General features: G+C 46.7%; 2 protein-coding genes across 2 annotated transcripts in view; one reads left to right on the top strand and one right to left on the bottom strand.

Annotated features, from left to right (window-relative positions):
- Nucleotides 1–10924: 10924 nt before the first annotated feature.
- On the bottom strand, nt 10925–20547 carry MED8 (mediator complex subunit 8). The gene is made up of 7 exons (XM_066555609.1): nt 20496–20547; nt 17744–17862; nt 16580–16724; nt 16125–16265; nt 15636–15717; nt 14429–14677; nt 10925–11395 (listed from the first exon to the last, which is right to left on the bottom strand). The coding sequence occupies exons 1-7, from the start codon at nt 20499–20501 to the stop codon at nt 11331–11333; spliced, it is 807 nt and encodes a 268-aa protein (XP_066411706.1). The 5' UTR covers nt 20502–20547; the 3' UTR covers nt 10925–11330.
- Nucleotides 20548–20581: 34 nt separating this feature from the next.
- The window catches only part of SZT2 (SZT2 subunit of KICSTOR complex), a 55633-nt gene continuing 48868 nt past the window's right edge, over nt 20582–27346 (top strand). Inside the window, exons 1-8 of the mRNA XM_066555219.1 lie at nt 20582–20616; nt 20829–20954; nt 21113–21286; nt 21633–21803; nt 23642–23773; nt 25738–25897; nt 26336–26442; nt 26606–26816. Coding sequence (XP_066411316.1) covers nt 20587–20616; nt 20829–20954; nt 21113–21286; nt 21633–21803; nt 23642–23773; nt 25738–25897; nt 26336–26442; nt 26606–26816 — 1111 coding nt within the window. The 5' untranslated portion in view covers nt 20582–20586. The remainder of the gene's footprint in view (nt 20617–20828; nt 20955–21112; nt 21287–21632; nt 21804–23641; nt 23774–25737; nt 25898–26335; nt 26443–26605; nt 26817–27346) is intronic.

The raw sequence follows: 27346 nt of genomic DNA, 5'->3' as shown, positions 1-27346 counted from the left end.
GTTCCTGCACCTAATGCCATGGTAGCTCTTTTTGCTGTACTGCTGTTCACATTTCCTCTCCTGAAGATGGGTGACCAGGAGCAGTTACAGACTTGTGCTCACCTAGTGAGAGTTTCCCACCTGGACACAGGCAGGGCTGCATTTGCAGAGGCAGGTCAATGTCTCTTCTGGTGACTTTCTTGCCCTTTTTTGGTGGTACAGCATTCATTTACTTTCCCCTACATTGTGAATGCACTACAACATTCTGATTTCATCAGATTACACCTAATATTTATGCCAGTCCTTAAGGAAAATAATTTATAAAAATATCCACAAAGTACCTCAGTAGTAATCTGTGTGTCCTGATATGCTCCCTTTCCTCAGTCTTTGCTTTTGTCTTGACCCGAACCACTCCTTCCCACATGGAATTCCTGTGCTTGTTTCTGCCCCAACACCTACCATGGTTCCTAATTGGTCCCAAGGTTCAGAGCTGCTTCCCTGGAGGACACACAGGGCCTATAGCTTTATAGAAAGAAGTTTTTTTAAGCTATCAAGTTAGTTGACATAATAAATTTTATTTTATCCTCTATTTCGTGCCTGTGTGCTGTGTTACTCTTTAACTGGATACTGTTAACACCAGACTAGCAGAGCCGAAGCAGTCTAGATCACTTTTTCTTCCTTGTTAAGTATAGGCATCAGCCTTGTTTGTTACTCTTCACTGTTTTTCTTTTTTGTTCTTTTATTTTGCAACATTATTTTTAGTTGATTTGTGTTCCAATTCAATGGAAACCTTGCTACAAAGTTTGTCATGAAATTAGAGATCAGTGGATTCCTTCACACTCTCTCATACTGGATTATTTTCCACCTTGTATCCTGCATCACATAGCTTTCTCCAAGCATTCCTCTCTCCTCTGGATCCACCCTTGCTGGCAGGCTTGTCAGGCTCTAACAATGAGCCCCAAATTGCACAGCCCAGTCTCTTCCTGCTATTGGAATTAATTTCCAGGTCACTGTCTTTTTTTCTGCTCTGAATGCAATTTATTTCTCCTGTCTTGGTCCTGGACTCTACTTCCCTGTTGTGTCTGCCACCTCCACCATTATTTCTGTATGGTATTTGCTCATTAGTTTTTTTTCATTTCTACTGCACCTTCTGTTTCACTCCTTAATTCTCCAGCACATTTAGTAGATTTCACCATTTTACTTCTCCTCCATCAGTTTGTTCTTCTTTTCACACTCACTAGCTTTGAGGGGTTCCCTTTGTCTGCACGTTGGCCTTTGTTTACTTCCCATGCTCAGCAGGTGTCTGTGTTCCTTGGTGCTCACCCTTCCCACACCGTTGGCAGTGCTGCAGCAGCCTGGGCAGGAGCTCCAGCTGGAGCAGGGACCCTGGGCTGCAGGAGCACCCTGGCTGCAGGGACACAGATTTGGTGCTTTGCTCTCCAAGGGGTGATGCAGGGACCCCTCCTAGCCCCTGGGGACAGGCCTCCAGCAAGGACTTGATTAATGTGGTACATGTTGTGGATCTGGGTTTCTGCCTTCCAGCTTCTTTGGAAGCCAGGTAGCACAAGAACACATAGCAAAGAAAATCCCTCAAAAATAAGGGAGGTGGGGGACACAAGTGATGTGACCTGTTGTGTACAGCCTGATCTTCCCAAGGTGTCTTGGGACAGAATCTCTCATAGATGAGTAATCTTCTGCTTCCATCTTGAATCCTGCCCATCTGACCTGAAATCTGGGGAGAGAAGCTGTTTGCAGGCAGCCAAGCATGTCACCCTGACTACAGTCTGGACCACCAGACCAGAGATGATCCTGTCACATGCCTGCACGAGGGAGTCCTGCCTGCTTTAGCCACTCCTGCAGCTGGCACAGCCCTACAAGTCATTAATTCTTCACCTGCAATTCAAGAAACAACCTGAGCTTGCTCCCAGCAGCCTGGGCTGCACCAGACCCCAGTCTGGAAAAGCTTAAGCTCCTTCCTCCATTTCTTATCCTGGAGAACAACATAAATTTTCATTTTAGCTTTAGTGAGGGTCTTGCCAGTCCTTCTTCACGTGGGGATCCAGTCAGATGGAGGTGAGTGGGAGCCTCTGCATTCCTCCCTAGCACTGTTCCCTCCACTGCTCCTTGTCTCCTGCTTTCTCCTTGCTCCTTGCAGAGCCAAGGGCGCCTCTCTCTCCCCTCACAGCTCTGCCCTGGTGCAAAAAGCAGGCGTAGGCTAATGTAACTTGCTGAAGGCACAAATACTGAAGCCATCCTCAGTGCAGACAATTACCAGACTATCAGATGGGAAGGTCTGTAAGAACTAAGCAATGAAAAAGGAATGAAGTTCATTGAGAGGTTATGACCTCAGGGATTAGTAATGATCATTTTTTCTGCTTGTAATGAGAGATGCTGGTGCAGTGTTGCACCTTTCCTGGTGCCAGTCTTGAAGACTGGTTTTAGCCTCACCATGCACCTGAGTAGGAAAAGGGACGTTTCAGTCTCTTCAGGTGTCAAGTTTCTCAGTTTTCTGACAATTTAGAAATTCTAAAAATCTAAAATATCCTTTTTATCATACCTGGTTTATATAGCAAATTTGTATTCTCTTGTTCAATGAATTTATAGCTATAAATTTATTTTTTTAAATACTGATCAATTGAATGGTGAGAGTTTTATTTGGCAAAAACATTAACATTATTCAACTTGAAAAAAATCTAAAAGAAAATAAAAATTTCAAATGAATTCAGTGAAAATAAGCACATAAACATTTGGCCCTGTAATTTTTCAGTAATGTACTTGACACATATAGTTAGTAAATTTACACACCTTAATACACTTGAGGAGTGAGAAGATGATTTACAGATCCTCCCATCCTTTTCTATTTAATTCTGAAAAACCAAAAATTTTGCATTTGATCAGATAAAAACAGTGAATGTAAATTGGCTCTCTAATGTTGTTTTACTCTTCTCCCTTTCCCTGAGGTTGGGCTCTAAAGTAGTATCAACCACAAATTATTGCTGCACACTTTCTCTGTGGCTCCATGGAAAAAAAAGGTAAGTTGAATTTGCTCACAATCTCAACACATCCAAGAAATGCTCCTACAACACCTCTGTCTATACTGAGAGAATCAAAAAAGGTTTTCATGGCCACTAAAAGTGGTGAGATGACACCTCTCAGCACCTGAAGGCCCATTAAATGCCATCATGTCACTCTGCCATTTCAGTAAGTGGAGGTGGGCAGGTAGGCCATGCCTGGGCATGTGTTCAGGCTGATGTGTTGCCTCCTTCCACGGCTGATATCACGATTAAGTGACTCACCTTGTGAAAAATTTTTGTTATTTGTGCTGATTACATTGTAGTGGCAGTAAAGACCAAATACCCCATCACTGTTGCCCTCTTCCCTTAAGCCAAAAGAAATGCTTGCATTCCTGGAATCTGAGGTCCTTATAAGCCCCTCAAGCTGCAAGCAAACAACTCACAACATTTCTCTAGCCAACAGGCATGAAATGACCCTGCTGAAACCCCTGTTGTAACATGACACTTAAAATTTACATTAAAATGTCACCTGCAAAAAGGCACTCCCTGAGATGGAAGGGGCAGTGTGAGCATCACCTGGGATCTTGCTGGCACTGTGGTGGTGCCCTGGAGCTTTGACAGCAGACTTTCACCCTGGTGTGTTTAATTGCTGGACTTTGCCTGCCAGCTGGGGTGGGCAGCACACATGACTGTTGTTTCCCACTGGGACAAGAATTCTTTGTCAGCTGCATAGCAGCCTCTCCAGCGTGAGCCCTGCCACCCACCTCCATGGGCTGGCAGCATTACTCCAGCAATACAGGGCACCCTGGGGTCCTCCACAGATGTGCCAGAAGTCTCAGCCCACTCTGAACCTGTTAAAGCATCCTTACTTGTTCCTGTGGCCTAGAAGATAGTCTTATGGAATAATGGTGCTTGTTTCAAATCCATGAAATCATGGGGCAGGGGGAGGGAAAGAAGACAAGCCATAGCCACAGCAAGGTGTCAGAGGATCCTAAAAGCCTGGAGAAGCCCATTCTTCAGTGTCTCTGCATGGCAGCAGGCATGGCAGGACCATCTCAAGGCCCAGAGTGCACTGGCAGGAGGCTGGAAAGGGTCAGGAGGTCGGCAGGTTTCAGGACATGCAGCTCAACAGGAGTCCTTGGTTACTATACAAGTATTGGTGCCTGGCCACAGGCCACAGCTTGGCGGATGACCACAGGGACTCTGGGTGCTCTGTCTCTTGTAGGGACATGAAAACTGCCCCTTCTCAGGGACCTTTCAAGGCTGGGCACATGGGCACATGCTCCTGAAGAGAGAAAAAGCAGGTGATGAGAAAGCCATGGTCCTGCTCATCCCCAGAGTCCCCTTTCCATACGAAGTAACTTCATATTACCTCTGTGATTTAAAGCCCACAGGAGCTGATCATCTCTGGCAACCTGTCCCAGACTGCCTGGAGCCTGAGGGAGCAGCTTGGTGAAGCTGGGTGACTTCTTCACTCGGGCAGTGGGAATCACAGTCAGATTTGGTGACTCGACACCCATATGTCACGCTCCACAGCTGTGTTCCAGGACTGTCCTCCTAACTTGTGGAACAGTGGTGCCATGCAGCTCCATGGAGTGACCAAAGGTAGAAGAAAAGACCCCCCAAGTGCTTCAGGCTGTGCTGGGGAATTTCCTGAGAAGATTTTGCCTTGACCTTAAGTAGTCACAGAGTCTCAGCAGAGGCTGCCCAGGGCAGGGGTTGCAGGTGCTGCACCTCGGCCATGGGGCAGCGGGGTGTGAGCTGCCAGGCGTCAGGCTGAGCACACTGCTGGTCACTCCACAGGGACTAAGCCATAGAAGGATATTGTCAGAGCAGAGGATTGTTCTGGGAGAACAGGCTGCACAAAGAGGAATTGTTTTGCCATGAAATGAGGCCATGTTTAGCTCCAGCCAGGGCTGGGCTTTGCCTGCCTGTCTGGGCTGCAGGCTGGCAGGGGATACTCTCCTCTCTGGCCTGCCTGGCATCTTCTCTGCTTCTGAGGTTGTCCACTGACACAGTCGGCAGCACAAGTACATGCCGTGAGACCCAAAGTGGGTAGGGAGAAAAAGGAAATTGAGGGATAAGAAAACTTGTGGCAGGTCTGCCACGGCCCACTGCACCTGCCTGGCAGGTCCAAGGGGCACAGGGAAAGGGGAGAGTAGGAGCAGGGCAGCTCCCATGGCAAGGGGCTGTACTGTTTCTCCCAGTAACAGGTGTATACTCACCTCTCCAAAAAGTATTGTTGATGGCCTCCCTGAATGTGTGTGAGGGGACAAGCATCTTACACCTGAGCTCCAGCAAGACATACCAGAGAGCACAGGACACAGAGGCAAAGGGAGAGGGAGCTGCGTGCTCAAAACATGGGTTGGAACACTCCTGTAATTTCCTATTGGTTTTACTCCCTGTGTGAGTGAATCCCAACATTTAAGAGGGATGGTGGTTGCACCCACAGAAGCATTCTGTGAGTCATTACTTCCCCAGCAGCTGCAGTGGGGCTTCCGCAGCCAGGACTGCCCAGCTCCTCCCGCCGCGGCCCCGGGGCTGCCCGGCTCCCTGCCCAGCTGCGGGGGGCTGCACACGTGGGAGCTCCCGCACATCCCCATGTGAAATCAAGTCACAACCTGATGCATTGTTCTGCTGACAGAGCAAAACAGGCTGTGCCATCATGACAACGATGATGATGAAGATGATGATTGATGCTGTTTCTACTGCTGTGATGTCCTTGAGAGCCTAAATACACAAAAACAAGACAGCCAAAATTAGTTCCACAATCCCACTTATGCAGAACATGTTTCTCAGGGGGATGCAAACCGTTCCTGTATTATCTACTGCCACAGGCTCTTGGGGCAGTGCTTTGAAGTCCCGCCACACTGCTGCAGCAGAGCAGGAGACAAGAGCTGTCTCTCATATCACACAGCAGGACCCCGACTTCAGTACCAAAAATAAACTCCACATAAACATCCGCTGCACGTTTCAAAGGCAAATTCCCGTGGGAGCAGCACACCTCTGTGCTGCAGGCCAAGGTGGGCAGAGCCCAAGACTGGCACGTGGCAGTGGGAGACAGACACCTCCCACCAAAGCCACCTGGCAAACAGGCATAGAGGGGGCAGGTCTGCCTTCAAAAGAGGAACATCCTGGGAAATGCTGCAGCTTTGAAATAACACCCACAGACAGCAATGCCCCAAAGCATGGCCTTTACCCCAATGCATGGCCAGCAAATAAAAAACTTCATGCAAAAGTACCCTGGGGCACAGCCTTTACTCAGAGGAAAGCAGCTGCCATACCAGGCTGGACTTAGCACCCACTGCTATTTCAGTGCAGAAACTGCTTGGACACAATGGTAGCAAAGGGAGAAGGCTTAGAATCAGGAGGTAAATCAATGACAGAGTCTGAGCAGCAGTGATAAGATAGCTGCTGCAGGAACTACAGCTCTTGAACCCCTGACTTTAGAAAATATGCATCTCAGTCAGAAATATACATGCAGTGATTTCCTTTTTTTAAAAAACACACACCAAAAAATAAAAAGGACAAAGGCTTCTCCTTCAGAGGAGCCAGACAGCATTATACTTATGTACAGGATTACCCCTAGGGAAACTGCAGGAGGTTTTCATTAATTTCTAAGTGCAGGTTTCCACCAAGGCAGTGTTCCTGGATCCAGCCAGAGAGCTGTAATATCATAGGAACAATAAATAAACTGTGGAATCACATCAGCTTGAACTATTTTTATGGCATGTATTACAAACACATCCAAACATCCCATTTCTTGAGCACGAGCTTTTACCACCACAGCATCTCTGTGAGGTACAAAGTGGTAACATTTTATGTTTAAGACAGTTGAAGATTTATTGCCCTTGTGCGGAAGGAGGAGATCCATGGGATTTTTTGAAAACAGCTGTGTATTCATTCGTAGGCACCAGCTGTCACACAGACAGGCTCTGCCTCTCCTGGGGCCACCAAGCTCATGCAGGGAGCCTGGGGAAAAGCAAAGACCCAGACTGGGGAGCTGCTTCCACCACTTGACCACTTACCCTGTGGTTGTGCCTTTGACTTCCAAGCAGTCTCTGAGCTTTTCACAGGTCAGTTAAAATGCATCTTCTGCTGCTGTTTCCATGTGTTTGTCTCTCCTCAGTCAGCTGCAGGTGAAGCTGCTTTGGAAACAATGCAGATTAAAAACTTGGCTGAACACCCTTTGGCAGCACTCACCCCATTATCTTGCTTCTTAGCATAAAAAGTGCTCTGGCTTTCTCAACCCAACCACCACAAGACTTCTTCTTTGGTCCCAGATGTTTCTGGCAGAAAGATCCTATCCTAGCAGGAGGATGGAAACCAACCCTGCAGCGCACACCAAAACCCTGCCTTACCTGTGGTATGGAACCGAAAATTTTCCCCTCACTCCTCTGTCCCCCTATCTTTTCAGTTGCTTCTTCCTTCACACCTCACACACTTCACTTCCGCTATAAAGGCTTAATGACATCCACTTAAAAGATCTGTAAGTTAAAGAAACAAACAAAATGTTATGTTTTGCTTGTTTAAACAGAAAACATCTGTGTGAACATTGCTGCTTGGGGACGGGACAAGAGAACAAACAAGCAGCAGGTGTTTGTCGTGCTGATCACTGGATGCAGAGAGGTGCAGGGAAGTGGTGGCACCACTCTGAGCTTCATGTCTCCCAGGGATGATGCAGCCCAGGGCAGCAGCAGGACAGGCTGTGGGCATGACCCAGCATGGCTGCATGTGTGATACAGACTGGGAACAGTGGGCCTGTGGGTAGCTGGGCAGGAAGGAAAGGCAATAAATATCTCTCTCCTGCATTTGGGAGAAGGCCAGATGAAGCATTCCTGTCAGGAGGGTGAAACACTTTCCACTCTAACAGTAACTCAGGAGGATATTAAAAAACAGTTGCATAAGGCAAATGTTGAAAACTCTTCAGTCTGGGTATCCTGCATCTAAAAAAATAACATCCATTTTTAAACATCCAAACTATTAATGCTGAGATCTAGTAACACAAGGAAACCTGGAGAAGCTCCAGAGAACAAGCAAGTTGATGTTATGCCAGCATATTAAAAAAGTAAACAGGATGGCCTAGTAAACAGGTGTGTCTATTCAACAGACATCCTATGGAAAATAATGACCAAAAAATATGTGATCATATTGATAAAGACTTAAAGCAGAGAAATGTAAATACCAATCAACAAGGATTACAGACAATAAATCTGTCAGACTAACATGATAAATTTTTTGGCACTGTACATCTTCAGTATCAGAGAGCTGGTACAGCAGTGTGTGCAGTCAAGGAACCAGCTCATGGGTGGCCTGGCCAAGTGTGAGGCAGGAGAGGAGCTGCTCCTCTCTGGGAGCAGGTACTGAGCACGTGTTCGCAGCAGGGTAAAGCTGGTTACGGGTACTGAGGGGAGGTTTGGGGGGCCAGAACAAACCTGTGCCCATCTTCCATCACTCTCCTGCACCTGAACTGGAGCCCGGACAGCCCAGCAGCACCTGCCATGCCAGGGCTGAGCTTCCTCCCTGCCAAAACTATCCTGCTTGGAAGAGATGAGTTCAAAAGGTATTGGATAAGGCAGGGGAAAAAACCACAAGAGTTCAGAATGGCAGCACATCCCATGCTCACAGGAAGTGTGCTTCCCAATCACCCACTTGGCTGCTGCAACAGTAGGACACAGCCTGAGCCTTTGCCCTGACCCAGCAGGTCACACTTTTATTCTGACACAGTGCACTGGGAAAGTGAATCCCTGTTGGACATGCAGACCACAGTGACAAGCAGTGAACCATGAATTCCACAGTGACTTTATGGGTAAAAGGCTTGTTCCTGTTCCCTGTTTAAACATTCAAACACTAGCAGCGACTGGATAAAAGGTTAAAGTTGCTCTACATCTGAAATTCCCATTCCCACAATTAGAATAGCATGTCCTGGTCCAGCGTCCCAAGGGATACAGATGCATAAGATTTGGATGTGAGTCAAGAAATGGAAAATATGCCTTAAAGCAAAAGGGACTTTCATCAGTTCAATCTGTCTTAAAAAAGGATCAGGAAAGCTCGATCATAATATCTGACTCCTCTGGTACTAACAACTCAGAGGCTCAGTTCCTTCCTGAGATCCACTGACTTGAAGGGAATTAAAGAAATGCAGCTTCAGTCTAAGGTGAAACAAGAAAAATAGTTTCTAGAACAACCTACCAGCCACTGTAGCAGGGACACACCAGTTTAAAATCAACTGTTTTCCTAACAACAGTGCTCTAATTTACACAAGAACTAATTTGAGGCAGCCTGTGTCATGCAGGAAGTTACGCTGGGAGCCTGGGAGCCTGGCCAGCCTCCCTGCTTTATAATCTACGGAAAAAAACCTGCCTGTGTTTCCCTTCCTGCAGTCCAATTGTGTGAAAGGTCTGGCCTGCCCCACTGGAGGCGGTTTTGGGAGGCGTGTCACTCGGGCTAGCGTGGGCAGCAGGCAGCCATGCCCAGCCTGTGTCCCGGGCTGCCCGAATCGCTCCAGGCAGCTGCTGGCCCTGAGCTCTGGCACTGAGGCATTTTAGCTTTATAAGGAAGCCAGTCTGAGGGGACAAAGCAAAGCAGAATCCTAGAGCTGAGGCTTCAAGAATGATGAGTGCCAAGGATCTGATACATACAGTATTCTGCCTTCCTTTCCAATGGAAGCAAGGACATGAGACAGAGCAGGGAACAGCCATCCCCGTGGTTCTCATTACGCCACAGGAATAGCCCTGCAGGCTCCAATTCCCCGGCTGCCAGGCTTAGTTTTGCACAAACCACTGACACTGGAACCAGTAACCTGCCTCCACACCAGTTCCCTGCTGCAGTCAGTGGCATCCCAGAGAGCCAGGACCTCCACATTCATTAGGAGCAAAAAGCAATTCCAGCAGTCTGGCTGGGATGCTGCCACTGCAGACGGACTCATTTGTAGTGGAGCGGCTTTGCTATTGTATAAGCTGTTTATGCTTCCAGCTCAACTTTCTACTTCCCAGCTCAGTGCTTTTCAAGGGCCAGCATGTCAGAATGGGTCAATAACTGCCCTAGTCACAGCTTTGTGGACGGTTTTGTTTTGGGAGAACAGCTCACAGCCTCCACAAATAAACTGGATCTGATTAGCTCAGAGGCAAGCAGTGCAGGAGCAGCTGCAGGCTGTATCTGCTGAGTGGAGATTTCCTCACCCAAAGATTGCTGACAGATGCTATTGAGTAAAAGACACTGCTGGCTTTCAACACAAGTCAGAAGGAAGTCCATGCAAGAGCAACCATAGGCAGGACATTTGTCCTTTAGGATAGTGCTATATGTACTGACAGGCTCCACGGGCATGTGCCCCACCCTTTTGTCTCACGGGAATCTCTTATTAGGCAGATTATATGTTACAGCTCAAGGGCATAAAGTAGAACAGGGATGGCTTCACAGTGCCCAGTTCCAAAGAGAAATTGGCCAGACTTCACAACCTGGCCTATCCAGAAGTGTCACAGTCCTGCTCACGTTGGAATACCTTTCTGAAGTGAAATACCTTTCTGAAGAGATAGATGAATCCTGAAGCAGCTAATAAACTTTATAGAAAACAGAAGCTGAGAAGCATGGAAGTGAAATCAGATCCAGCTGGGATTTGCTGCAGCATCAGAATACAAAAGCTCTGTGCTTCTGTTCCTCAAGTGCTGTCTCTTCTTGCTGTGGGTCTTGAAATAGTCCTTACCAGTATTTTGCTTCCTGGGGTAGAGCCATAATTGGTTTTTGATGCACAAGATGTTTGCTGCTTATGTTTGTACCTTGCTGACTTACTCTGCTACACCCCTTTACACACAGACCTGCAGCTCCAGCACTTGGCCTCCAACATTTTCAGTGTGGTTTAGACTGGAGCTGCTCTGTAGCCTTACCCAAAGGGAAATAAGAGTCCTTATGAGCCAAGAGATGGACACAGTGTCTCACAGTGAGCATAACAAGGTCTTTATTAAACAAGACCGAGTAAAGAAAGCACATACCAAGTGAACAAGCAGAAACAATGAGCTCTGTGCAGCTCTTCAGGGTCTCTGTCAGGAAAGGGTAGCGATCCTCCAGAACAGACCTGGAGAAGATGGCATCCATACCAGAAGCAAAGTCCTCTGCTCCGGCTGAACAGAGAAGTACTTGTGTCCAGGAGACACGGCCAGCAGCAGCTCCACACAAGCCACCCAGCACTAAATAAAATCCAGGGAAGGGCCTTATAAACCCTGTCTTCCCAAATATGGTGTGTGGATATGTGAAGGGACTTGGAAGTACTAGAAGGAATCCAGGTGGGGTGCCTGTAGCAGTAACAAATGTGTCTGTTCCCTGGGTCTGGTTCATCTCAGCTCATCTCTGATACGGATGCATTGAGGCAGATTTTATATTTGTTTTTATGCCACTCGGCATTTTTCCTGCGGAGAGAAAAAAGAAAAAGCAGTACAAAATCAGTAATATGAGAGGACATTTGCTCAGGAGCACACAGGACTCACAACAACTCTGTAAAGGCTTTTTCAGTTCCACTCCAGGCTCATTTGCTACAGAACCTTCCAGCTTCTGACCCACCCAATCAATCTCTTGCACAAATTGGCATCTTTCTCTACTGACAAATCTTGACAATTCCTGTGTCCCCCTGCTATCCCATTCAATTCTATTCTTTTTTCATCCTCAGCAATCTTTCTCTTTGTCAGGAGGCTCCTGCCAGATGTGTTAGACTTAGTCTCATGGAAGTTGCTGGCAGCAGCACACACAGAAGAACCCAGACTGTGTCCAGTTCCATTTCAGAAGGTCTCAGTAGCCCCTTCCCTGTAGCATTATTTATAGTCAGGGTGTATATATAAATTACTAAGCCTCTCTCAGATTTCGTAATTTCTTGTAGCCACATCCACCTCTTGGGCATTATTACTCTCTGCTGATACCAATCTTACATGGGAGTGTGTTCAAAGACATCTTACTAGCAGCTTACAGTAAGTGAAGAGTGTTAGACAAAACTGAGATGATCTGAAAAATAAACAATGATTAAAGAGCAGCACAGAGGGATATTCAAAAAACACTCCTTCAGTGTCTTCAAATTGAACCAGAAAAAAAATAATAACTTCTGAAAGTTAAAATTATAGTGCAGCAGGATGAGAAAAAATTTGATAAGGAAAAGCCTAAACCAATAAAGATTATTAAACTTTCTCAAACATATCCATAGTGGGTCACTGCCAGCAATGAATGGACTGATAGATATCTAACAGTAACTGATAGATACTAACAATCAGGAGACAAATACTGTTAGATATCACCCTAAAAGCAACAGTGAACCAAACTGTATGGTTAACCCACATCTGAGACACTGTGAGTGGTTATGGTGTTCCCAGTCTTGAGGACAACCAGAAAAAGTGCATATAAGAGTGAAAAGGATGATCCAAGTTATAATTTTCACATAAAGTCATATTAAGGAGAATAGGACTTAGCTAAGGGAAAAACACCTAAAAATAGGTAAAGGAAGGAGACATGACAGATTTCCAAAACGTGAAAACTAGTAAGCAGGAGGTAACTGAGGAATGATTATTCACCATTTCTCACAACATGGGTAAAAAAAGAAAAATGCAATAAAATTATCAAGCAAAATATTCAAACATCAAAAAGATTTTAAGCAAAATGTGATAAAGCTGTGGGACATACTGCCATAGGTGTTGTAGAAATCAAAACTGTAATTCAATCAGGAGCTGCAAAAATTAATGACTCCTGGATCAAATGGTATCAAACCAAACTCTGGCTTAAAATCCCTAAAAAGCAACTGTGGTAAAGATAAACTTTGTTCTTGTAATTTTTCAGCCTCAGCTATGGACACTATCAAAAGCAGAATAGTGAGACTGACCTTTGCCCAAGCCCACTGTAGCTGCCCTCATCAAGAGGTACTTTCCCCATCACACAGGCCGGCCAAGTGCTCTCCTTACCAGCGCACTCTGCTAGGCCTGCAGAAGTGACTGTCTCCCCAGCCTGGATACAGTATCTCTGGGTATTCAGCCAGGAATCACAGGAGGTCTTCTTTGTTACCAAATTACAGTGGAAATTACTTTCTAACTCTTACATAAATACACATTTAACTTAGGATCAATACTGTTGCTCAAGTACACATCTGAACAACAATCATTATATACAGGCAAGAAAACATCAATTAGGATATAGGATATCCTAAACTGCAATTAACATAAACATTCTGACAATACAGGGTTAGCCTGCAGGTCCCCCAGGCCAACCTCATTCCTGACAGCAGAGGATTTTTAAGTAGGAATACCAGAATAGGGCAAGCCTGCAGTGATATCCCTGCAGAATACCTATTCTGCTTCTAACATATTGTGCCTCAGGGCCAAGGAATCAGAGTTGGTATCCTCAGGATTAGATGTTGACTGATTTTTCATCCAGAAGTCTATTTATTTACTTCTTTTTCCATCTCATATAAACATTATCTGCCTATCACACACTAGGCAATGTGCTCTACAGTGTAATTATTTAGTATTCAGAAAAGTATCTCCCTTTCATTCTAAATCTACAAGCCCACATTTTGATTGGTGCATTTTCAGCAATCCTCCTGTATCATGGGAGGCAAATGAGGCCTCCTGCAAATGAGGCAAATCATTCCTCATTTGCCTGCTGTATATAATTTGGGATTTTATATGCTTCCAGTTTCTTCTCCCTAGCCCAAAGCTATGCCCACTAGCACAGGAGATATCAGAACTGCCCATAATATTGCAGATGTGGGTACCCAATGGATTTACAGAATAGCCTAAAGATATCCTGTTTCTCTGTTCCTTTTCTAGAAATTCCTAGCATTTGGCTTGCATTTCTGCCCCATCTGAATACCCAATTATTGTCTTTACAGAACTCTTCTATCATGGATGTATTTCACAAATACAAGCAACTAGGTTAGAGTCCAGGTGCTGGATATGTAGTCAAATTTCTATGCCTATGTATTTCACTTTATATTCAATGCAAGTGTCATCTACTGCTGTTAAACAAAGTCACTTTGTACAGGAAATCCTTCTACCTTTTTACAGAAAACTTTCTTTTCTTACCTTAAATAACTCATTATCATCAAACTTTTCCACTTTATTACCTACCCACAACTTAAATTTCACAGGAAAACCCCCAGTATCCCTGAAAACTACACTGTGATCTCTCTCCATATTGATTCGTATGTTCATTCACTAAGTCTATTATTAAAACAGTATTGCAGTGGGAGTTAAGAAGTTGAAGCTGGTTGGCTGGGATCCACCTCACCCTCTGAGCCAATTCTAAACAGGTATTACTCCTCTATTATAACCTGACTCATATCATTAATGCCCAAAAGGAACCTCATACTTAGTCACATCTAAAAGGTGACTGGGGAAGAATCTCTACATCTGCATTTGTCTTTCCTGGTCCCTGGGTTTCAACTGATCTCAGATATGGAACTTTACCTGGCTGCCCTGCTGGTGCCATCTGCACTCCTGCCAGCATTGGCTGCTGCTGAGCTGGTGCACCTGTCATTGGGACCTGCTGCATGCCTGAAGCACCTGCAATGATGGCACCAGCTCCTGGCTGGCCTGACTGGACAGATGCCCCAGAGCCTGGGGGTCTCCTGTTTGACAGCCCTTTCCCAAAGGCCACAGCTGCTACCAGGGCATTGGTATCTGCAGGGTTGAAGGTCTGCTTGTTCTGTCGTAAACCTGTAAAAAAATGAAGTTAGTTTGGAAGTTATTTTTAGACTCGGCAATCAGGTCTAAAAAGTAGCATAGCTGGTCCTGAATTTACTTTTCTGCTACTTTAGTGCATGCAATAGAGATGAGTTTCTTACAGGCTGTCCTACAAGAGCCTCAGCAAGGTCAAAGAAGCTGCAAAATCAATGGACACTGGTGATCCAAGAGCTTTTTCATTGAGAGCAGGGCATAATCTGCTCGTGGAAGGAGGACAGAGTGACCTAACTCCTCCATGCCCTTAAGAAGCTGCCACTAAAGGCTATTGCATGCTGAATCCTATGGCAGGTAACACTGTGAATCAGACAAACAATAGCAACATCTCCTTTTGGAAGCTCATAAGCAAGGGGTGTCTGCAAGTTTTTTTGTCACACATGTGCTCAGTTATACTGCTATTCCCAGATAGTAGACAGAACCTGTGCTCAGGTCCTGGGTCAAACATGAGAGTAAAAACAATGCCACTGCCTTTATGAGTAGTATGTGGCACTCCCAGGAATAGTGAACACCACAACCAGAAAAGGTTGGCCATGAGCCTGAAGCACTCATTATCTAGACAGGATCACACAAGAGCCTGCCAACATGGGGACTCCTTCAGAACATAGCTAAAGGGTTTCTCATTCACTGCTGCTGCATTTTCACAGCTATTTTTATTAATTAAAGTTGATTGGGAAATTTTCTTGGTAGATCACTTATCACCTCCTCAAAGGTGGATGTGTCAAAGGGCTGGGGTGACCTTCACATTGCACCCACAGGCTCCCTTCTCAAATTAGGGGGCTCCAGGACAGCCAATCTTGCATCTTCTGGAGTGTTTTTATTTGTACTGCTCAACTGTGTTTCCCATACTTCAGGCTCTCCAATATACCTATTTTGCCTCTACTCTCTCAAATCTGCTGCTTAAACCCCACACCCCACTTCCACCTCAGTGACATACCTCCACTTTCAGATTCACGCTCCTCCTTATTGATTTTCTCCAGCAAATTTGAGCACATTTTGTTCAGACTTTGGATCTGTTTCTGCAAAATAAAAACTGTCAGAAACTGCCAGGATACCTCCAACTCAGTAGAAATCAGCAAATAAATGAACAAGCTTTCCTTTCCCCAGATCCATGTAACGAAATATAAGTGTTTTGGTAGCTGAGCTTAGAGTGCCCAGTGCTAATGCAGGAGGGCACTGTGGAGATGGGACAGCCTTCGCCTCTGACTGGCTGGAGGGCACCTCCTGTGAACAACCAGAGAGCTGGATACCCTTGTGAAACTGTGGAGGAAACCAAACCTCAGCTACAGTCAGCTGGAGAAACCTCAGACAGGAAAGGACACAGAAGAAAAAGAAAACTGTCAAATGGAAGGGTGGAAGAAGCAGTTAAAAGGCATCTCGTGCCCTAGGGGTAAGAGGCAGAAGTATCAAACCCTTCTTTACCTACCTGTGCTGCATCAGGGCTGATTCGAGCCGCATCTGTGATCAGCTGCTTCTCCTGCTCCTCCACCTCAGGGTCGGGCTTAGTTCGAAGGTGGTCGGGCACCACTTCATGGCTGAACACTGGCACACGCCCCTCTGTCTGCCTCTGCAACGGGCCACAAACCTCACTCAGAGCCTCTCCCTTCAGCCCAGCACCAGGCAGCTCCAGACCAGGGCACAGGCCATGGTGCTGAACAAGGCTACAGGGAAAGCCTTGATCTGGGGAGCCTTAGGAAGTTTCAACAACTTGTCTAGGAATTTGCACTGTGCCTGTTTAGTAACAGCAACATATTTATTAACAGCAACACCTCCTGTAAAGTGTATCCAGTGCAAGTGTTTGTAGGTGAAAACCCCACAGCAAAGCAGCTCTCAGACAGAAGTACTTCTTGCCCTTTCTGATACTCAAGGGACGTGTCTTACCATGATCTCCTCATCACGGTCTGGAGACAGCACTAGCGGGATGATCACTTGGTTCCGCAGCAGCGGTGTCTTCTCATGCTTTAGCACTTTATTCAAGGTGTTCAGCTGTCCTGAGAGCAATGCAAAGCTGTCCAGAACTGAAGGCCTGGAAAAGCAAATAAAGAAGATAGAACATGGAAAGGGGATGTCACATAGGGCTTTTCTCTCTTCTTCACTCAAATGGCTGAGGAGCGAGGAAACAACACTGTCAGTCCTCAAATCAGTCTGCTCTGGACAGTAAGCAGTAAAACCTAGGCTGAATATGGAGGTGTGGACAAACCCCAGTCCTAACTGGAAAAGGCTCAAATGCAGCAAATACCTCAGGGACATTACAAGCAGTACCACTGAAAGCGGCAGTTTTGTGGGATTTCAGTAACACACACAGAAGCACTTCTTTCCTTTCATCACCTCTCCCAGTGAAACTCTGGAGCAAGGTCTAAGAAACAATTTCATTCCAAAGCACTACAGTCAGGACAGACAACATTTATAGCTTGGCTATCCAGACTAAGAAACAAAGAAGCTATACAACTGATAATCTTTTCAAGGAGGTTCTCTCCAGCTTAGTCTGTGCTGGATTCATCAACTCTTCTGCCTTCTGCAACATTAACTATAAATGTTAACTTGCTGTGAAACTTTGCTGCAGTGGCAGACACTAAGATTACCATATAGTTTATTAAGCTATGCTCCATATTCTCCAGGAAGAGAATGCCATCTTGCAAGGCTCTCAAACTGCAGTAAAGCAGAATCAGCAAAACACAAAAGCTCAGTTTATATCAGAGCCACAAAAAGCCAGAAGAGGTCAAGAAATGCAGAAAGAACCATTCCTCATTTTATAATGTATGTGGGTCTCAAAGGTCTTTCATCTGAGAACTTCTACTCACTGCAGATGCAAGTCTAGTTCCCATAAAATGTCTGGATTAAAAGGTGTTAGTGTGACTCTAATTACTCTACAGCATGAAGCCAATGGTTTTCAACTGGTTTTCTTGCGGAAGAGGTGTAATGGTTCCTCCAGCACAAAGGTGAAAAGAAAATTGAAACCTATGGACAAGAAGCTAATGTTTTTTAATTAATCCTTTGAGCCAAGTCTGAAGAGCTCTGGCAGTGATCAACAGTGAGACACTTTACCATGTGAGTCGATCATACTCGTTCTCCAGCTTGTAGATAAAACTGACCAAGGAGTTCTTCAGGTCGGCCACCTGACTGATGAGTGCCTCCAGGGTCAGCTCCAGCTGCTTCTCCTCTCTCTAAAAAAAGGCAAGACAGACAAGGGAAGAGAACAAAGACATTGTGAATCCACACCCATGCATCCATGATCCAATCTGTCCTACAGGCAGCCTCCTTTTCAGAGAAAGCAGAGGCATTGGAGATAAAAATCCCATTATTTCACACTGATCCCTTTCCCTTGGGTCAGACTACTTAGGCAAGAGACTTGTGCCTGAGACAAATGCTTGGTCAGCTGTCCTGCTAAAGATCTGGATGAGTGTCTGAAGACATCACTTGCACCTACTTTTCACCAGATCAGGCAAAGTCATCAAAACTAGCTCACCTTTGTAAGTCACTTAAGCTAACCCAGATCAAAGTAAGCATTCCCTTAGCCTTTTCTGAAGCAGTTGTGGGTGCTGTGATACCTTCATCCAAAACAGTCTTTGCAAAATGAGTATCGGGACCGTGGACTACTGAAGACTCCAGTTTGTGTCATTCTTTACTTTCTGCCCATGTGACACTTTCAGCTGCAAAGGAAACTGGCAGCTCCTCCTGGCACTGCCCTCCCGTGACAGACTGGCACTGTACCCACACACACCCCTCACCTCCTGCCTTTTGCTGGGATTATATCGTTTAAGAAATCTTCCCCACTGACATCCCCTTCCGGGTGAGGGAGGATGGTGACAGACAATGTGTCAAGACTGGGGATGTGTTGCTGAAGACATCAAGGCATGTCCTTGACTCTTGCAAAATCCCTCTAAACTCTTATCTACTCTAACTTACTCATGCTACAGTGTTGTGCAAAATATAATTAAAGTCCCAGCCCTAAGGAACTGCTCGTGTAAATTGAGAACAGTACAATAATCCATGAGGAGGGTGGGACACAGCAATCAAATAATAGAAAGGGAATACCGATTGGAGAAGCAGATAGAGTGACTCACACCGTTGGCATGCTTGCTATTGGGTTTGTTGTTGCTCCGTTTAAATACACTGGCCCAGTGTAAGCTTCATGGAGAGATTATCAGGCACCTTCCATGTTCATGAGAACACAACATTATTCTATTTTATTTGTACTCTGACAAGTTGGTAATCACTGATGGGACTTCATTTCACTTTAACCACCTTAAAACAAACAGCTGAATCAACCTTATTAAAATTTGATCCCCAGTCCATGGAGTGGACTCATGAACAGATTGCTGCTGGCTGTTCCACCTAGAGATAAAAGCACTCTCCTTCATCTTGCGATGGGACTAGTCAGTTCCTGTCCAATGAAGAAATGTGCCTGCAACAGTTTGTGTGCCCTGTGTTTGTGCAAGGAGGTTAACTACTGCCTGTGTTACAGGCTGGGCTGGCAGCCAGTGTTTTACTGCAGAGGTGCCAGGCTGTGCACCCACGGCCATTCCCCTGGCCCCCTGCCTGTGCTGATCCAAGAAGCCCTCAGGAGGATGAATGAAACCCCATTGCACAAGGAGCACTCTCACGGCAGCAGGGCACTCCAAGCCTCCTTCCCCAGGCTCTTCCCAAAGCCATCAGGAGCTGGAAGCAGATGCAAACTGTGCAATAAGCACACAGTAAGACTGGCCAGCGATTCCAAGAAATGCTGCGCCTCTCCAAGAGGACACTTTGAGGAGTTTGTTAGCAATGTTGCATTGGCCCAAGGTAGTAATGGTAGGGCTTATGGTTTTTTTTGATCTCCATATCAGAAGTACCTACTGATATGGAGGCAAAAAAAACTAAATCCAAAACCTGAGAGGTAAAGGTGAAATTTAGAGTAGGTAAAAGTAAAACAATGCAGGCGGCAAAACAAAGTAGAAAAAAAAAATCCTGACTGGCAAAATAAAGGGGGAAAAAACCCCATGACTTTCTGTATACAACGACGACGTTATCTCAGCTGATAACGTTGTAACTCTACAAGATCTCTGAGGGTAACCCATGAAAACATCTGCCCAATCCTGGAAAGGCAGTCAAAGAAGTAAAAGCGACCACAGGAGTTATTAGGAAAGCAACAGAAACTAAGCATCATTATGTCACCACATAAATACATCCCTCCTTTACATCTCGAATACTACATGTCACTCTTGTACCCCCAACTGCAAAGGAATAGAGTAGGAATATGTACTGATAAAGGCAACGAGGATGATGAATATTCATAGTTCCAGAAAAAAAAAAACAAAAACAAACCCAAAACAAAACAAAACTTGAAAAAAACCAAACTGTGAAAAAGCAGTAAAAGACTACTATGACTAAGTGGCTGAAACAAGGAGAGACAATGGAACAAGCTCTATAAACGAAGAATAGCGGGACAAGCTGTTTTCACTTTCTTTTCCAGCGGGACAGCCAGAACATCTGTATGAGGCCAGCCAGCTGCGCTTTCAAACAAACTAAAGGAGGTGGATCTTTACAGCCTGTCAACCTGCCCTTAATGCTCTTTTCTTTGGACGGTGCGGATGCCACAAATTCACAGCATTTCATAATTAGGTTCTTTTCCCATTAACAACGTTTCATTCAAGCGGGTCGGGGGCACTCAGCCGCACACACGCTCACCCCACAGCCGTGCAGCAGCAAGGGGCTGTGCACAGCAGAGCACCGCACCGGCTGCTCGGGGACGCGCTCGCCACCCGCGCAGGCAGCCGCAGCCGCAGCCCCGGCCCGGCCCCGCTCCCCCGGCCCTCACCTGCATGGCGGCGATAGCGGCGGCGATGGCGGCGGCGGCCCCGCCCCGTGGTCCCGGGAGAGCCGCACTTCCGGGGCGGGGCCGCGCGGACATGGCGGCGGCCGAGCGGCCCGACGGGGAGGTGGGTGCGGGCCGGGAGGGAGCTGGGGGAGCCGAGCCGAGCCGAGCCGAGCCGAGCCGAGCCGAGCCGAGCCGCGGGCGCAGGGGACACGGCCGCCATGGGGAGCAGTGGGGCCGGCGGCGCGGGGCCGGAGCAGCCCGGGGTGAGCGGCGGCGCGGGCGCTGTCCGGGGCTGCTCCGGGGGTGACCTGGGCCGCTGTGCTCCCGCCGCAGGTGGAGGAGGCAGGGCACGTGTTCCTCCTGATGAAGAAGGACTATCGCATCTCCCGCAACGTGCGGCTCGCCTGGGTGCTCAGCCGCCTGCACCAGGTCATCCGGGCCGTGCCCGAGCCCGAGCTGGTGAGTTGGTGCTCAGGGCTGCACGGTGTCGCCGCCGCTGGTGCTGCACCACCCAGCAGCACCTGCACCCTGCAGGGCATTTGAGCCCCTTTGCTTTCTCTGAGTCTTCCTTTGGTGTGGCTTGATGTTCTCTCATGTTCCGTTGCTTGTTCTGGCAGGTAAATTCAGAAAATGAGCTTGATGTTCTCAGCATCCTGCCTAACGGGTGGCAGCCAGACGAGCCGGTCCAGCCCAGGCCCTACCTCCTCGTGCCCTCTACACGGGTCACCTTCCTGGCCCGCCAGTACCGATTTGTGATTGAGCTTGATCTGAGCCCTTCCACGGGGATTGTGGTAAGAGCAGAAACTGCCTCTCTCGGGGGTGTTCGGCATTAAAACAGAACCCCATTTCTATTTGCTGAGAAAAGGTTTATTGCTCTCAGTGTCAGTCTGAACTTTTGCAGAAGTCTTGCTTTTCCTGGGAGGGAGCCATGCTTTACCCCTGGCTGGGAGCTTAATGTCAAGTCCTGCTTCTCCATTGGATGCTTAACGTGTGACTTCCGTTTACAGGAGTTGTCACTTTAATCCAGCTGCCATTGCAGAAGGATGTTTCCTGTTGGCTCTGTGCAGTGGGACAACCACCAGTGAGACTGAAGGTCCTAGGAGATGAAAAAGCTGTTCCCTTTCTCTGTTTCTGTAGGATGACTCAACGGGGGAGATAATTTTTGATGAAGTGTTTCATGCCCTTTCCCGATGCTTGGTGGGATTGTTGAGACCCTTTCGTATCCCCGGTTCAGACATTATCTACCAGCCAGAAATCTTTGTCACCATCCAGGTGTATTCCTCCATCATTGGCTTGCAGTCCCACCAGGTAAAGTTCAGGCTCTGCCTTGGCACAGCGTGAACAGCTCGCTGTGCTGTGCAGGTGTCCTGTGAGCACAAGGGAAATGGGGCAGGTGGCAGCTGGGCTCTGCTGTCTATTATACTGCAGGGTTGTCTCACTAAAACATGTGGCCTGGCATGATGCAGAAGTGTGTGTGAGCAACTTGTTCTTGGGAAAGAAGCAGAGGTTTCTCTGGAGAATGCTGCCCTCAGGCAGGATCTTAGAATTGGGCCACAGGGAATATTTGCTTCATGTTGAATCAGTGCTTATTGTTGTTGTTCTTGTTTTGTTGTTTGGGGGTTGTTTTTGTTTTTAATTTCTGTTGATTAATTATTTTTGCCTGTTTTAATTAGCTTTGAAGCATTCAAGAAGAGCTTGTATAAGCTTGTCTCCCTATTCCAGCTCTGTAGCAGAGATAATTGCCTCTTCCTACAAACCTTGGTTTTTTTTGCACTGGTCTGAATATGCTTCTTCTTGCTGAAGGGAGCAGCCAACCCCAATATTGAGATTTATTAGTGAGATTTTACTTGTGTCGTGGCAGGTCTGTTTAATAAATTTGAGTCTGGTTTATGGGGCCAGTGTTGTTTTTGAAGTTCATCCTTGATCTCTTCCACCTTACAGTATTTTCACATAACTTACGTGTTTATGGTGGTGTATTTCATCCCTTTGCTAATACCAGGGGAAGTGTGTGGTAACAGGAGGAGCCTGTTAGTCTGTGTTTGTTCCCTCCCTCTCCTTCCCCAGCCTAAGCCTCCCCCTCCCTGCCTGAGCCTTCTGCCAGGGTTTTGTTGTACCTGAGGAGTGTGGCCATCACTTTGGTCTGTTCTGAGGTGCTACTGGAGTAAGTGCTGCAGGAATTTGTCTATTTGCCATTGATGTTTTGTGTGTCATCTTGTCCAGCAGTCCTGCAGACCATCATGCTGTGTCTCAGTATCTCCCCTATTTACACTATATTGAGCACTCTGAAGTTGCTACATTTTTTTTTCTTTGGACCTCTCTAAATTCCCACTTCGTATATGAGGCCATGAACTGTGATCTCCAGGAACAACTGGATAATTCTGTTTCTTTTATGGAGGAAAAGGTGTATGTGTGTATGTGTTGCTCATCCAGGAAAGACTCTCTGTGGTGATCATTTATTTCTCCTGTGTCACTATGAGGTCTTGCCCATATGAGGCTGAGGGATGTGGGTAACATGCAGCACCCCACCAATCTGCTGAGGTCTTTGTCTGCATGTTGTCTCTTTGTGTCTGGGTGTGGACAGGGATTGCCTGTACCAGGGTGACATCTGTAGACACAGGTGTCATGCCTGTCACCCTGGGGAGTTTCTGTGGTGGCAGGCTTACTCTGTCACATCACTCAGCTTCTTGTAATGTCCACTCTTATTGTTTCTTTATTTTAATTTGCTATTCCCCTTGGAAGATAATTTGATCAGTCTATAGGTAAGGTAGATTAGAACAAACAGGCCTTCCTTAGAAGCATCAGACTACAGTTAATGGTTTTTAACAGTGATCCCACATCACTTTCTCCTAATAACTGATTATCCTGGAGAAAGTCAAATGAAGCAGAAGTTTCTTGCCCAAGAAGGAGATTCCCCAAAGTGTCACATAAGCATCTGCTGTGGCATGCAGAGCAATTGCCATGAGGTACCTCTGCTCACAGGCAGCTGCTTTTGAGCAGGAACAGAGAGGAGTGGCCTGTGCTGTACCTGTGCTTTGTCAGGGACGTGTTTGACCTTCACTGTGTAGAACTGTGTTCCTGTGTACCATCTTGGGGGCTGGTGCTATAAAACCTTAACTTGATGCCTGACACGTGTGTCCTTGGGCCAGGTACTGTTCCAGGGCTGTCAGCTGGATGAGACGAAGCGTGAGGCCTTTCTGCACCAAGTTTACACACAGCTCTGTGCCTTTGAAAACAAAGTGGCAGAGATGCTTCAGCAGCAGTATGAACCCAAACCACAGGTAAGGAGGGCAGGGGTAGCTGGGCTCTCTTGGCTTCCTGGAGATGTGCACTCTGAAACCCCTCTGAGGTGGGGTGGCAAGAGGAAAAGCAGCATAGGTGTGCAGAAGGAACAGCTAAGCAGTTGGTGAGATAATGTTGTGGGATCCAGCAATGAGACATGAACACTGAGGAAGCAGAACCATTAAGTGTTTAGAAGGACTGGTGAGGATGGTTACCTTCCCCAAAGTTATTGTGCTGTAAGACAGCCTGACTCTAGGTCATGGGAGAAATGGTAGGATGTGCTTTCTCTCTGAAGAAGGTGGAGGCAGAGGTGATTATGTCCATGTAATTAATCTATAAATAGCTGTGAATATGCCCTTGTTACATTTCTTGAATGAAAATACTTCTTTGTTACCATGAAAACTGGCCATGAGCTGAATAAACAGCCAGGTTTTTTAAGTTCTCCTTGAAATCTGTGACAGGTGCTGCTTAGTAGCCATGGATATATGTATCAGCAAATTAATGACAGAGTCCTGGTATGGTGTGGGTTGGAAGGGACATTTAAAGATCACTGCCCTTGACCTGCTGGCCATGCTGCTTTTGATCTTCTTGTAGTCAAAGTCATTGCTTTCATGGCTGAGGTTATTTGGTCCTTAGTCAGCATAAGTTATTAGAGTTCAGGCAAAAAGTAAAAGAAAAAAGGCCCAAAATCATATGACCAAGAGGCTGTTGGTGATGTATTGCAGTTGCATATCTGAAGTACTTGAAATCCCGTATTCTAGCTGCAGTTTGTATGTTTCAATGCTATAACTGCTGTCCCTGAAACAGAAAGTAGATTGCCAGAAGTAAATAACTCAGCTGGTGAGTCCAGATGGTGTTTTTGCAGTGCTTTGTATGCATTCCTGCTTGATGCAATATTTCTCTCATGGTAAACTACCCTGTAACTTCTTCCATGCAAATGGAGGAGAGAGACGCTCTTGCAGGCCAGAGGGACTGGTGAGTCCTGCCACGGGCTGTGGGGTGGAGGTGGGAGGCCCCAGGGGAAGGGCAGGGACTGAAACTTTTTTCACTTTTGAAGTTGCACTTGCTGTATCATTGTTAACAAGTATCTGAATTTCAGGCATCTGGCAAATTAAAGTGATGGACAGTCAATATTTTTTGCTCACAGGCACAAGCTGCTCCCATTTGTGCATAGCAAAAGTTTGGTTAGTTCTAGTTTTATTTTCCCAGCTCCAATCATCTGTAGCTTTGTAGAGGGGTGGCCGTCTCAGCCATTCTGTGCATTAGCAGTAAAAACAAAGCCATGTTTTATTACAGGGTTGAACTGCCAGAGCCTTGTGGGGATTAAGGGACTATGAATACAGTAGGTTTCTCACTGGTGTAATTATACAAATTTCAGGCTTTGCCTAGGGGATATTTTTCATAGAAGGTGCAGAAGCTTACCTGCATTTGTTTATATCAACACTGCATAATGAGAGCCATTTGAGTTAAATGCATAGACACTAGACTTTGTCTTTAGGAGGCTCCTTGCCCCCTCTGCTGCAGAGCTTCACAACTGAGATGCAGCTGCCTCTGCCTCTCCAGTGTTTCTGAGCTGAATATATAGATTAAGTAGATGCTGAATAGCTGCAGCTTCTAAATGACAGGGGGAGAAAGAAGTATTCACATCTCTTTAACTGGGAACTGCTTTGCTCCACAGAGGAATTTTAGTGACCCCAAAGTGACCCAAATTTCCCCTTCTATTAGAAATCAGCTTTATATAAAGCTCTGAGCATGCTATCCCTCCACCTTCAAGCAGCCTTGCCCAGCTGCTCTAAGGGGCCCAAGTGACCAGGATTTTACAAGCACCTGGAAGTTAAAGCTACAGATGGAGTCTGCTGCAGTGCTCCAGAGTACCAGACTGAAGGTGTTTGGAAGAGCGAGGAGTTGAGCTGAAATCTGCCCCATGGGGCCTTGTGTTTTGGTTTTTTTTTAACTTTTCCAGGTGGATTTATCCCCCCTGAGCCAAGAGAGCCCTGGTGACGTGCAGGAGTCATCTGGGAGGAAGCCCAGTGTGTCTGTGGTCACTGCTGACGTTGGCCTGGTCAGCATGGTCCGGCAAGGGATCCTGGCCCTGCAGCTGCTGCCCTCCAACTCCAGCGCAGGTTGGCTGCGTCCTCGGGGTTAAGGTTGGCCTGGTTGTTTGTGAAGGGTTGTGTTCCTCCTGCCATAGGCTGAGGTTGATTTTATAAGGGCTGGTGTGTGCATGGACCTTTCTGTTAGGGATGAAATTTCAACTGAGGCATTTACTCTGCATTCTGGGGGAAAATTTTTGTGGTGGTGGGAATGGGGAGGACCACAGTGTGCCAAGTGCCATGTGTCAGTGTTGGGGAGTCTGTGAGGCAGTACAGCTGTGACTATTGCTCAGGGCACCCTGGGATGTGAAGAGCTGTGCCCTTTCTGTGTGCTGTGCTGTACCTAATCAGGATGTTTGCCCAGCCTCAGGATTTTCCTTCTAGCCTAAACGTTGCCTGGTAGATTTCCTGGGAGAATGATAGCTGTTTGAGATGGAAGATGGCACTAAGGTGCTGCCTTGTTTACAGGTATTATAATAATTACGGATGGTGTGACCAGTGTCCCCGACGTGGCTGTGTGTGAGACTTTACTGAACCAGCTGCGCAGTGGCACTGTGGCCTGCTCCTTTGTGCAGGTATGTCTGCTGCTACCTGGCAGTGTGGGTACCCCAGGGACAGAGGTGGATTGCTGCTGGTGGCATTCACCTCCAGAGGAGAAGTGGGGGTCCTTATCCAGCTGTCTGCTTTGTTCTCAGCACTGCTGTTCTCTCTCAGGTGTCTCCTTTATCCATCCTATAGGTGGGCGGTGTCTACTCCTATGATTGCAGCTTTGGCCACGTTCCCAATGTGGAACTGATGAAATTCATTGCCATGGCCACTTTTGGTGCTTACCTCTCCACGTGCCCTGAGCTGGATCCCCTGAGTCTGGATCTGAATGTGTATCACAAGGCATTTCTGCTGTACTCCTTTCTGCGTACTGGGGAGTCCCTGAACCCAGAATATTACTGTGGTGAGGAATGTGCATGTTCTTGTTCCAGTAGATGGATGTCTTAGAGCACCTCTCTTTGGGGTCACTCCCCAGGCTTGGTTATGCTGATACTCTCCCTTGTCATGCCTTCTGTGGGCTGTGGGCACAGTGGGTCACACAGCCTCCCCTCTGGGTTCCAGGAGCTGGGTGGACCAGGGGGAAACAAATGTCCCATTTTCCACCATTCCCCTAGCTCAGTAATCTGCAGTTAGGCCCACAGTGTTGGAATGGGGAGGAGGTTGGAAGCTCTTGCTCACCCTTCTGTGCACACTGGCTAGCTCTCATGTGGGGCTGTTCTGGAGAGCTTGTCCTAACAGGACTTGCAGATGGCGGTTTGGATTGAAAACCTAGACTCCTGAGAACTGTCCCAAATGCCTCTCCTGGTTGTTCTTATTTTGTGACTGTTAGTGACTGAGAGTGTGCCAAGAGAGATTAGTTTAGTTACCAGTAAGACATGGAAACACCTTTTCATGTCCCAGTGATATGCTGGTGCCATCTGCTCTTTCTGTAAC

This window comes from Molothrus aeneus, chromosome 9 (genome assembly GCF_037042795.1).
Source record: "Molothrus aeneus isolate 106 chromosome 9, BPBGC_Maene_1.0, whole genome shotgun sequence".
NCBI lineage: Eukaryota > Metazoa > Chordata > Aves > Passeriformes > Icteridae > Molothrus > Molothrus aeneus.
Note: the sequence above shows the minus strand (reverse complement) of the source record. Positions and strands in the feature narration are given on the sequence as shown.

Coding starts and splice junctions, on each gene's coding strand:
- MED8 (XM_066555609.1), bottom strand. Junction 16,266..16,579: donor ACCGTGATGAGGAGATCATG/GTAAGACACGTC, acceptor GGCCCGTTGCAG/AGGCAGACAGAGGGGCGTGT. Junction 14,678..15,635: donor GCGTGAATCTGAAAGTGGAG/GTATGTCACTGA, acceptor ATTTTTTTACAG/GTTTACGACAGAACAAGCAG.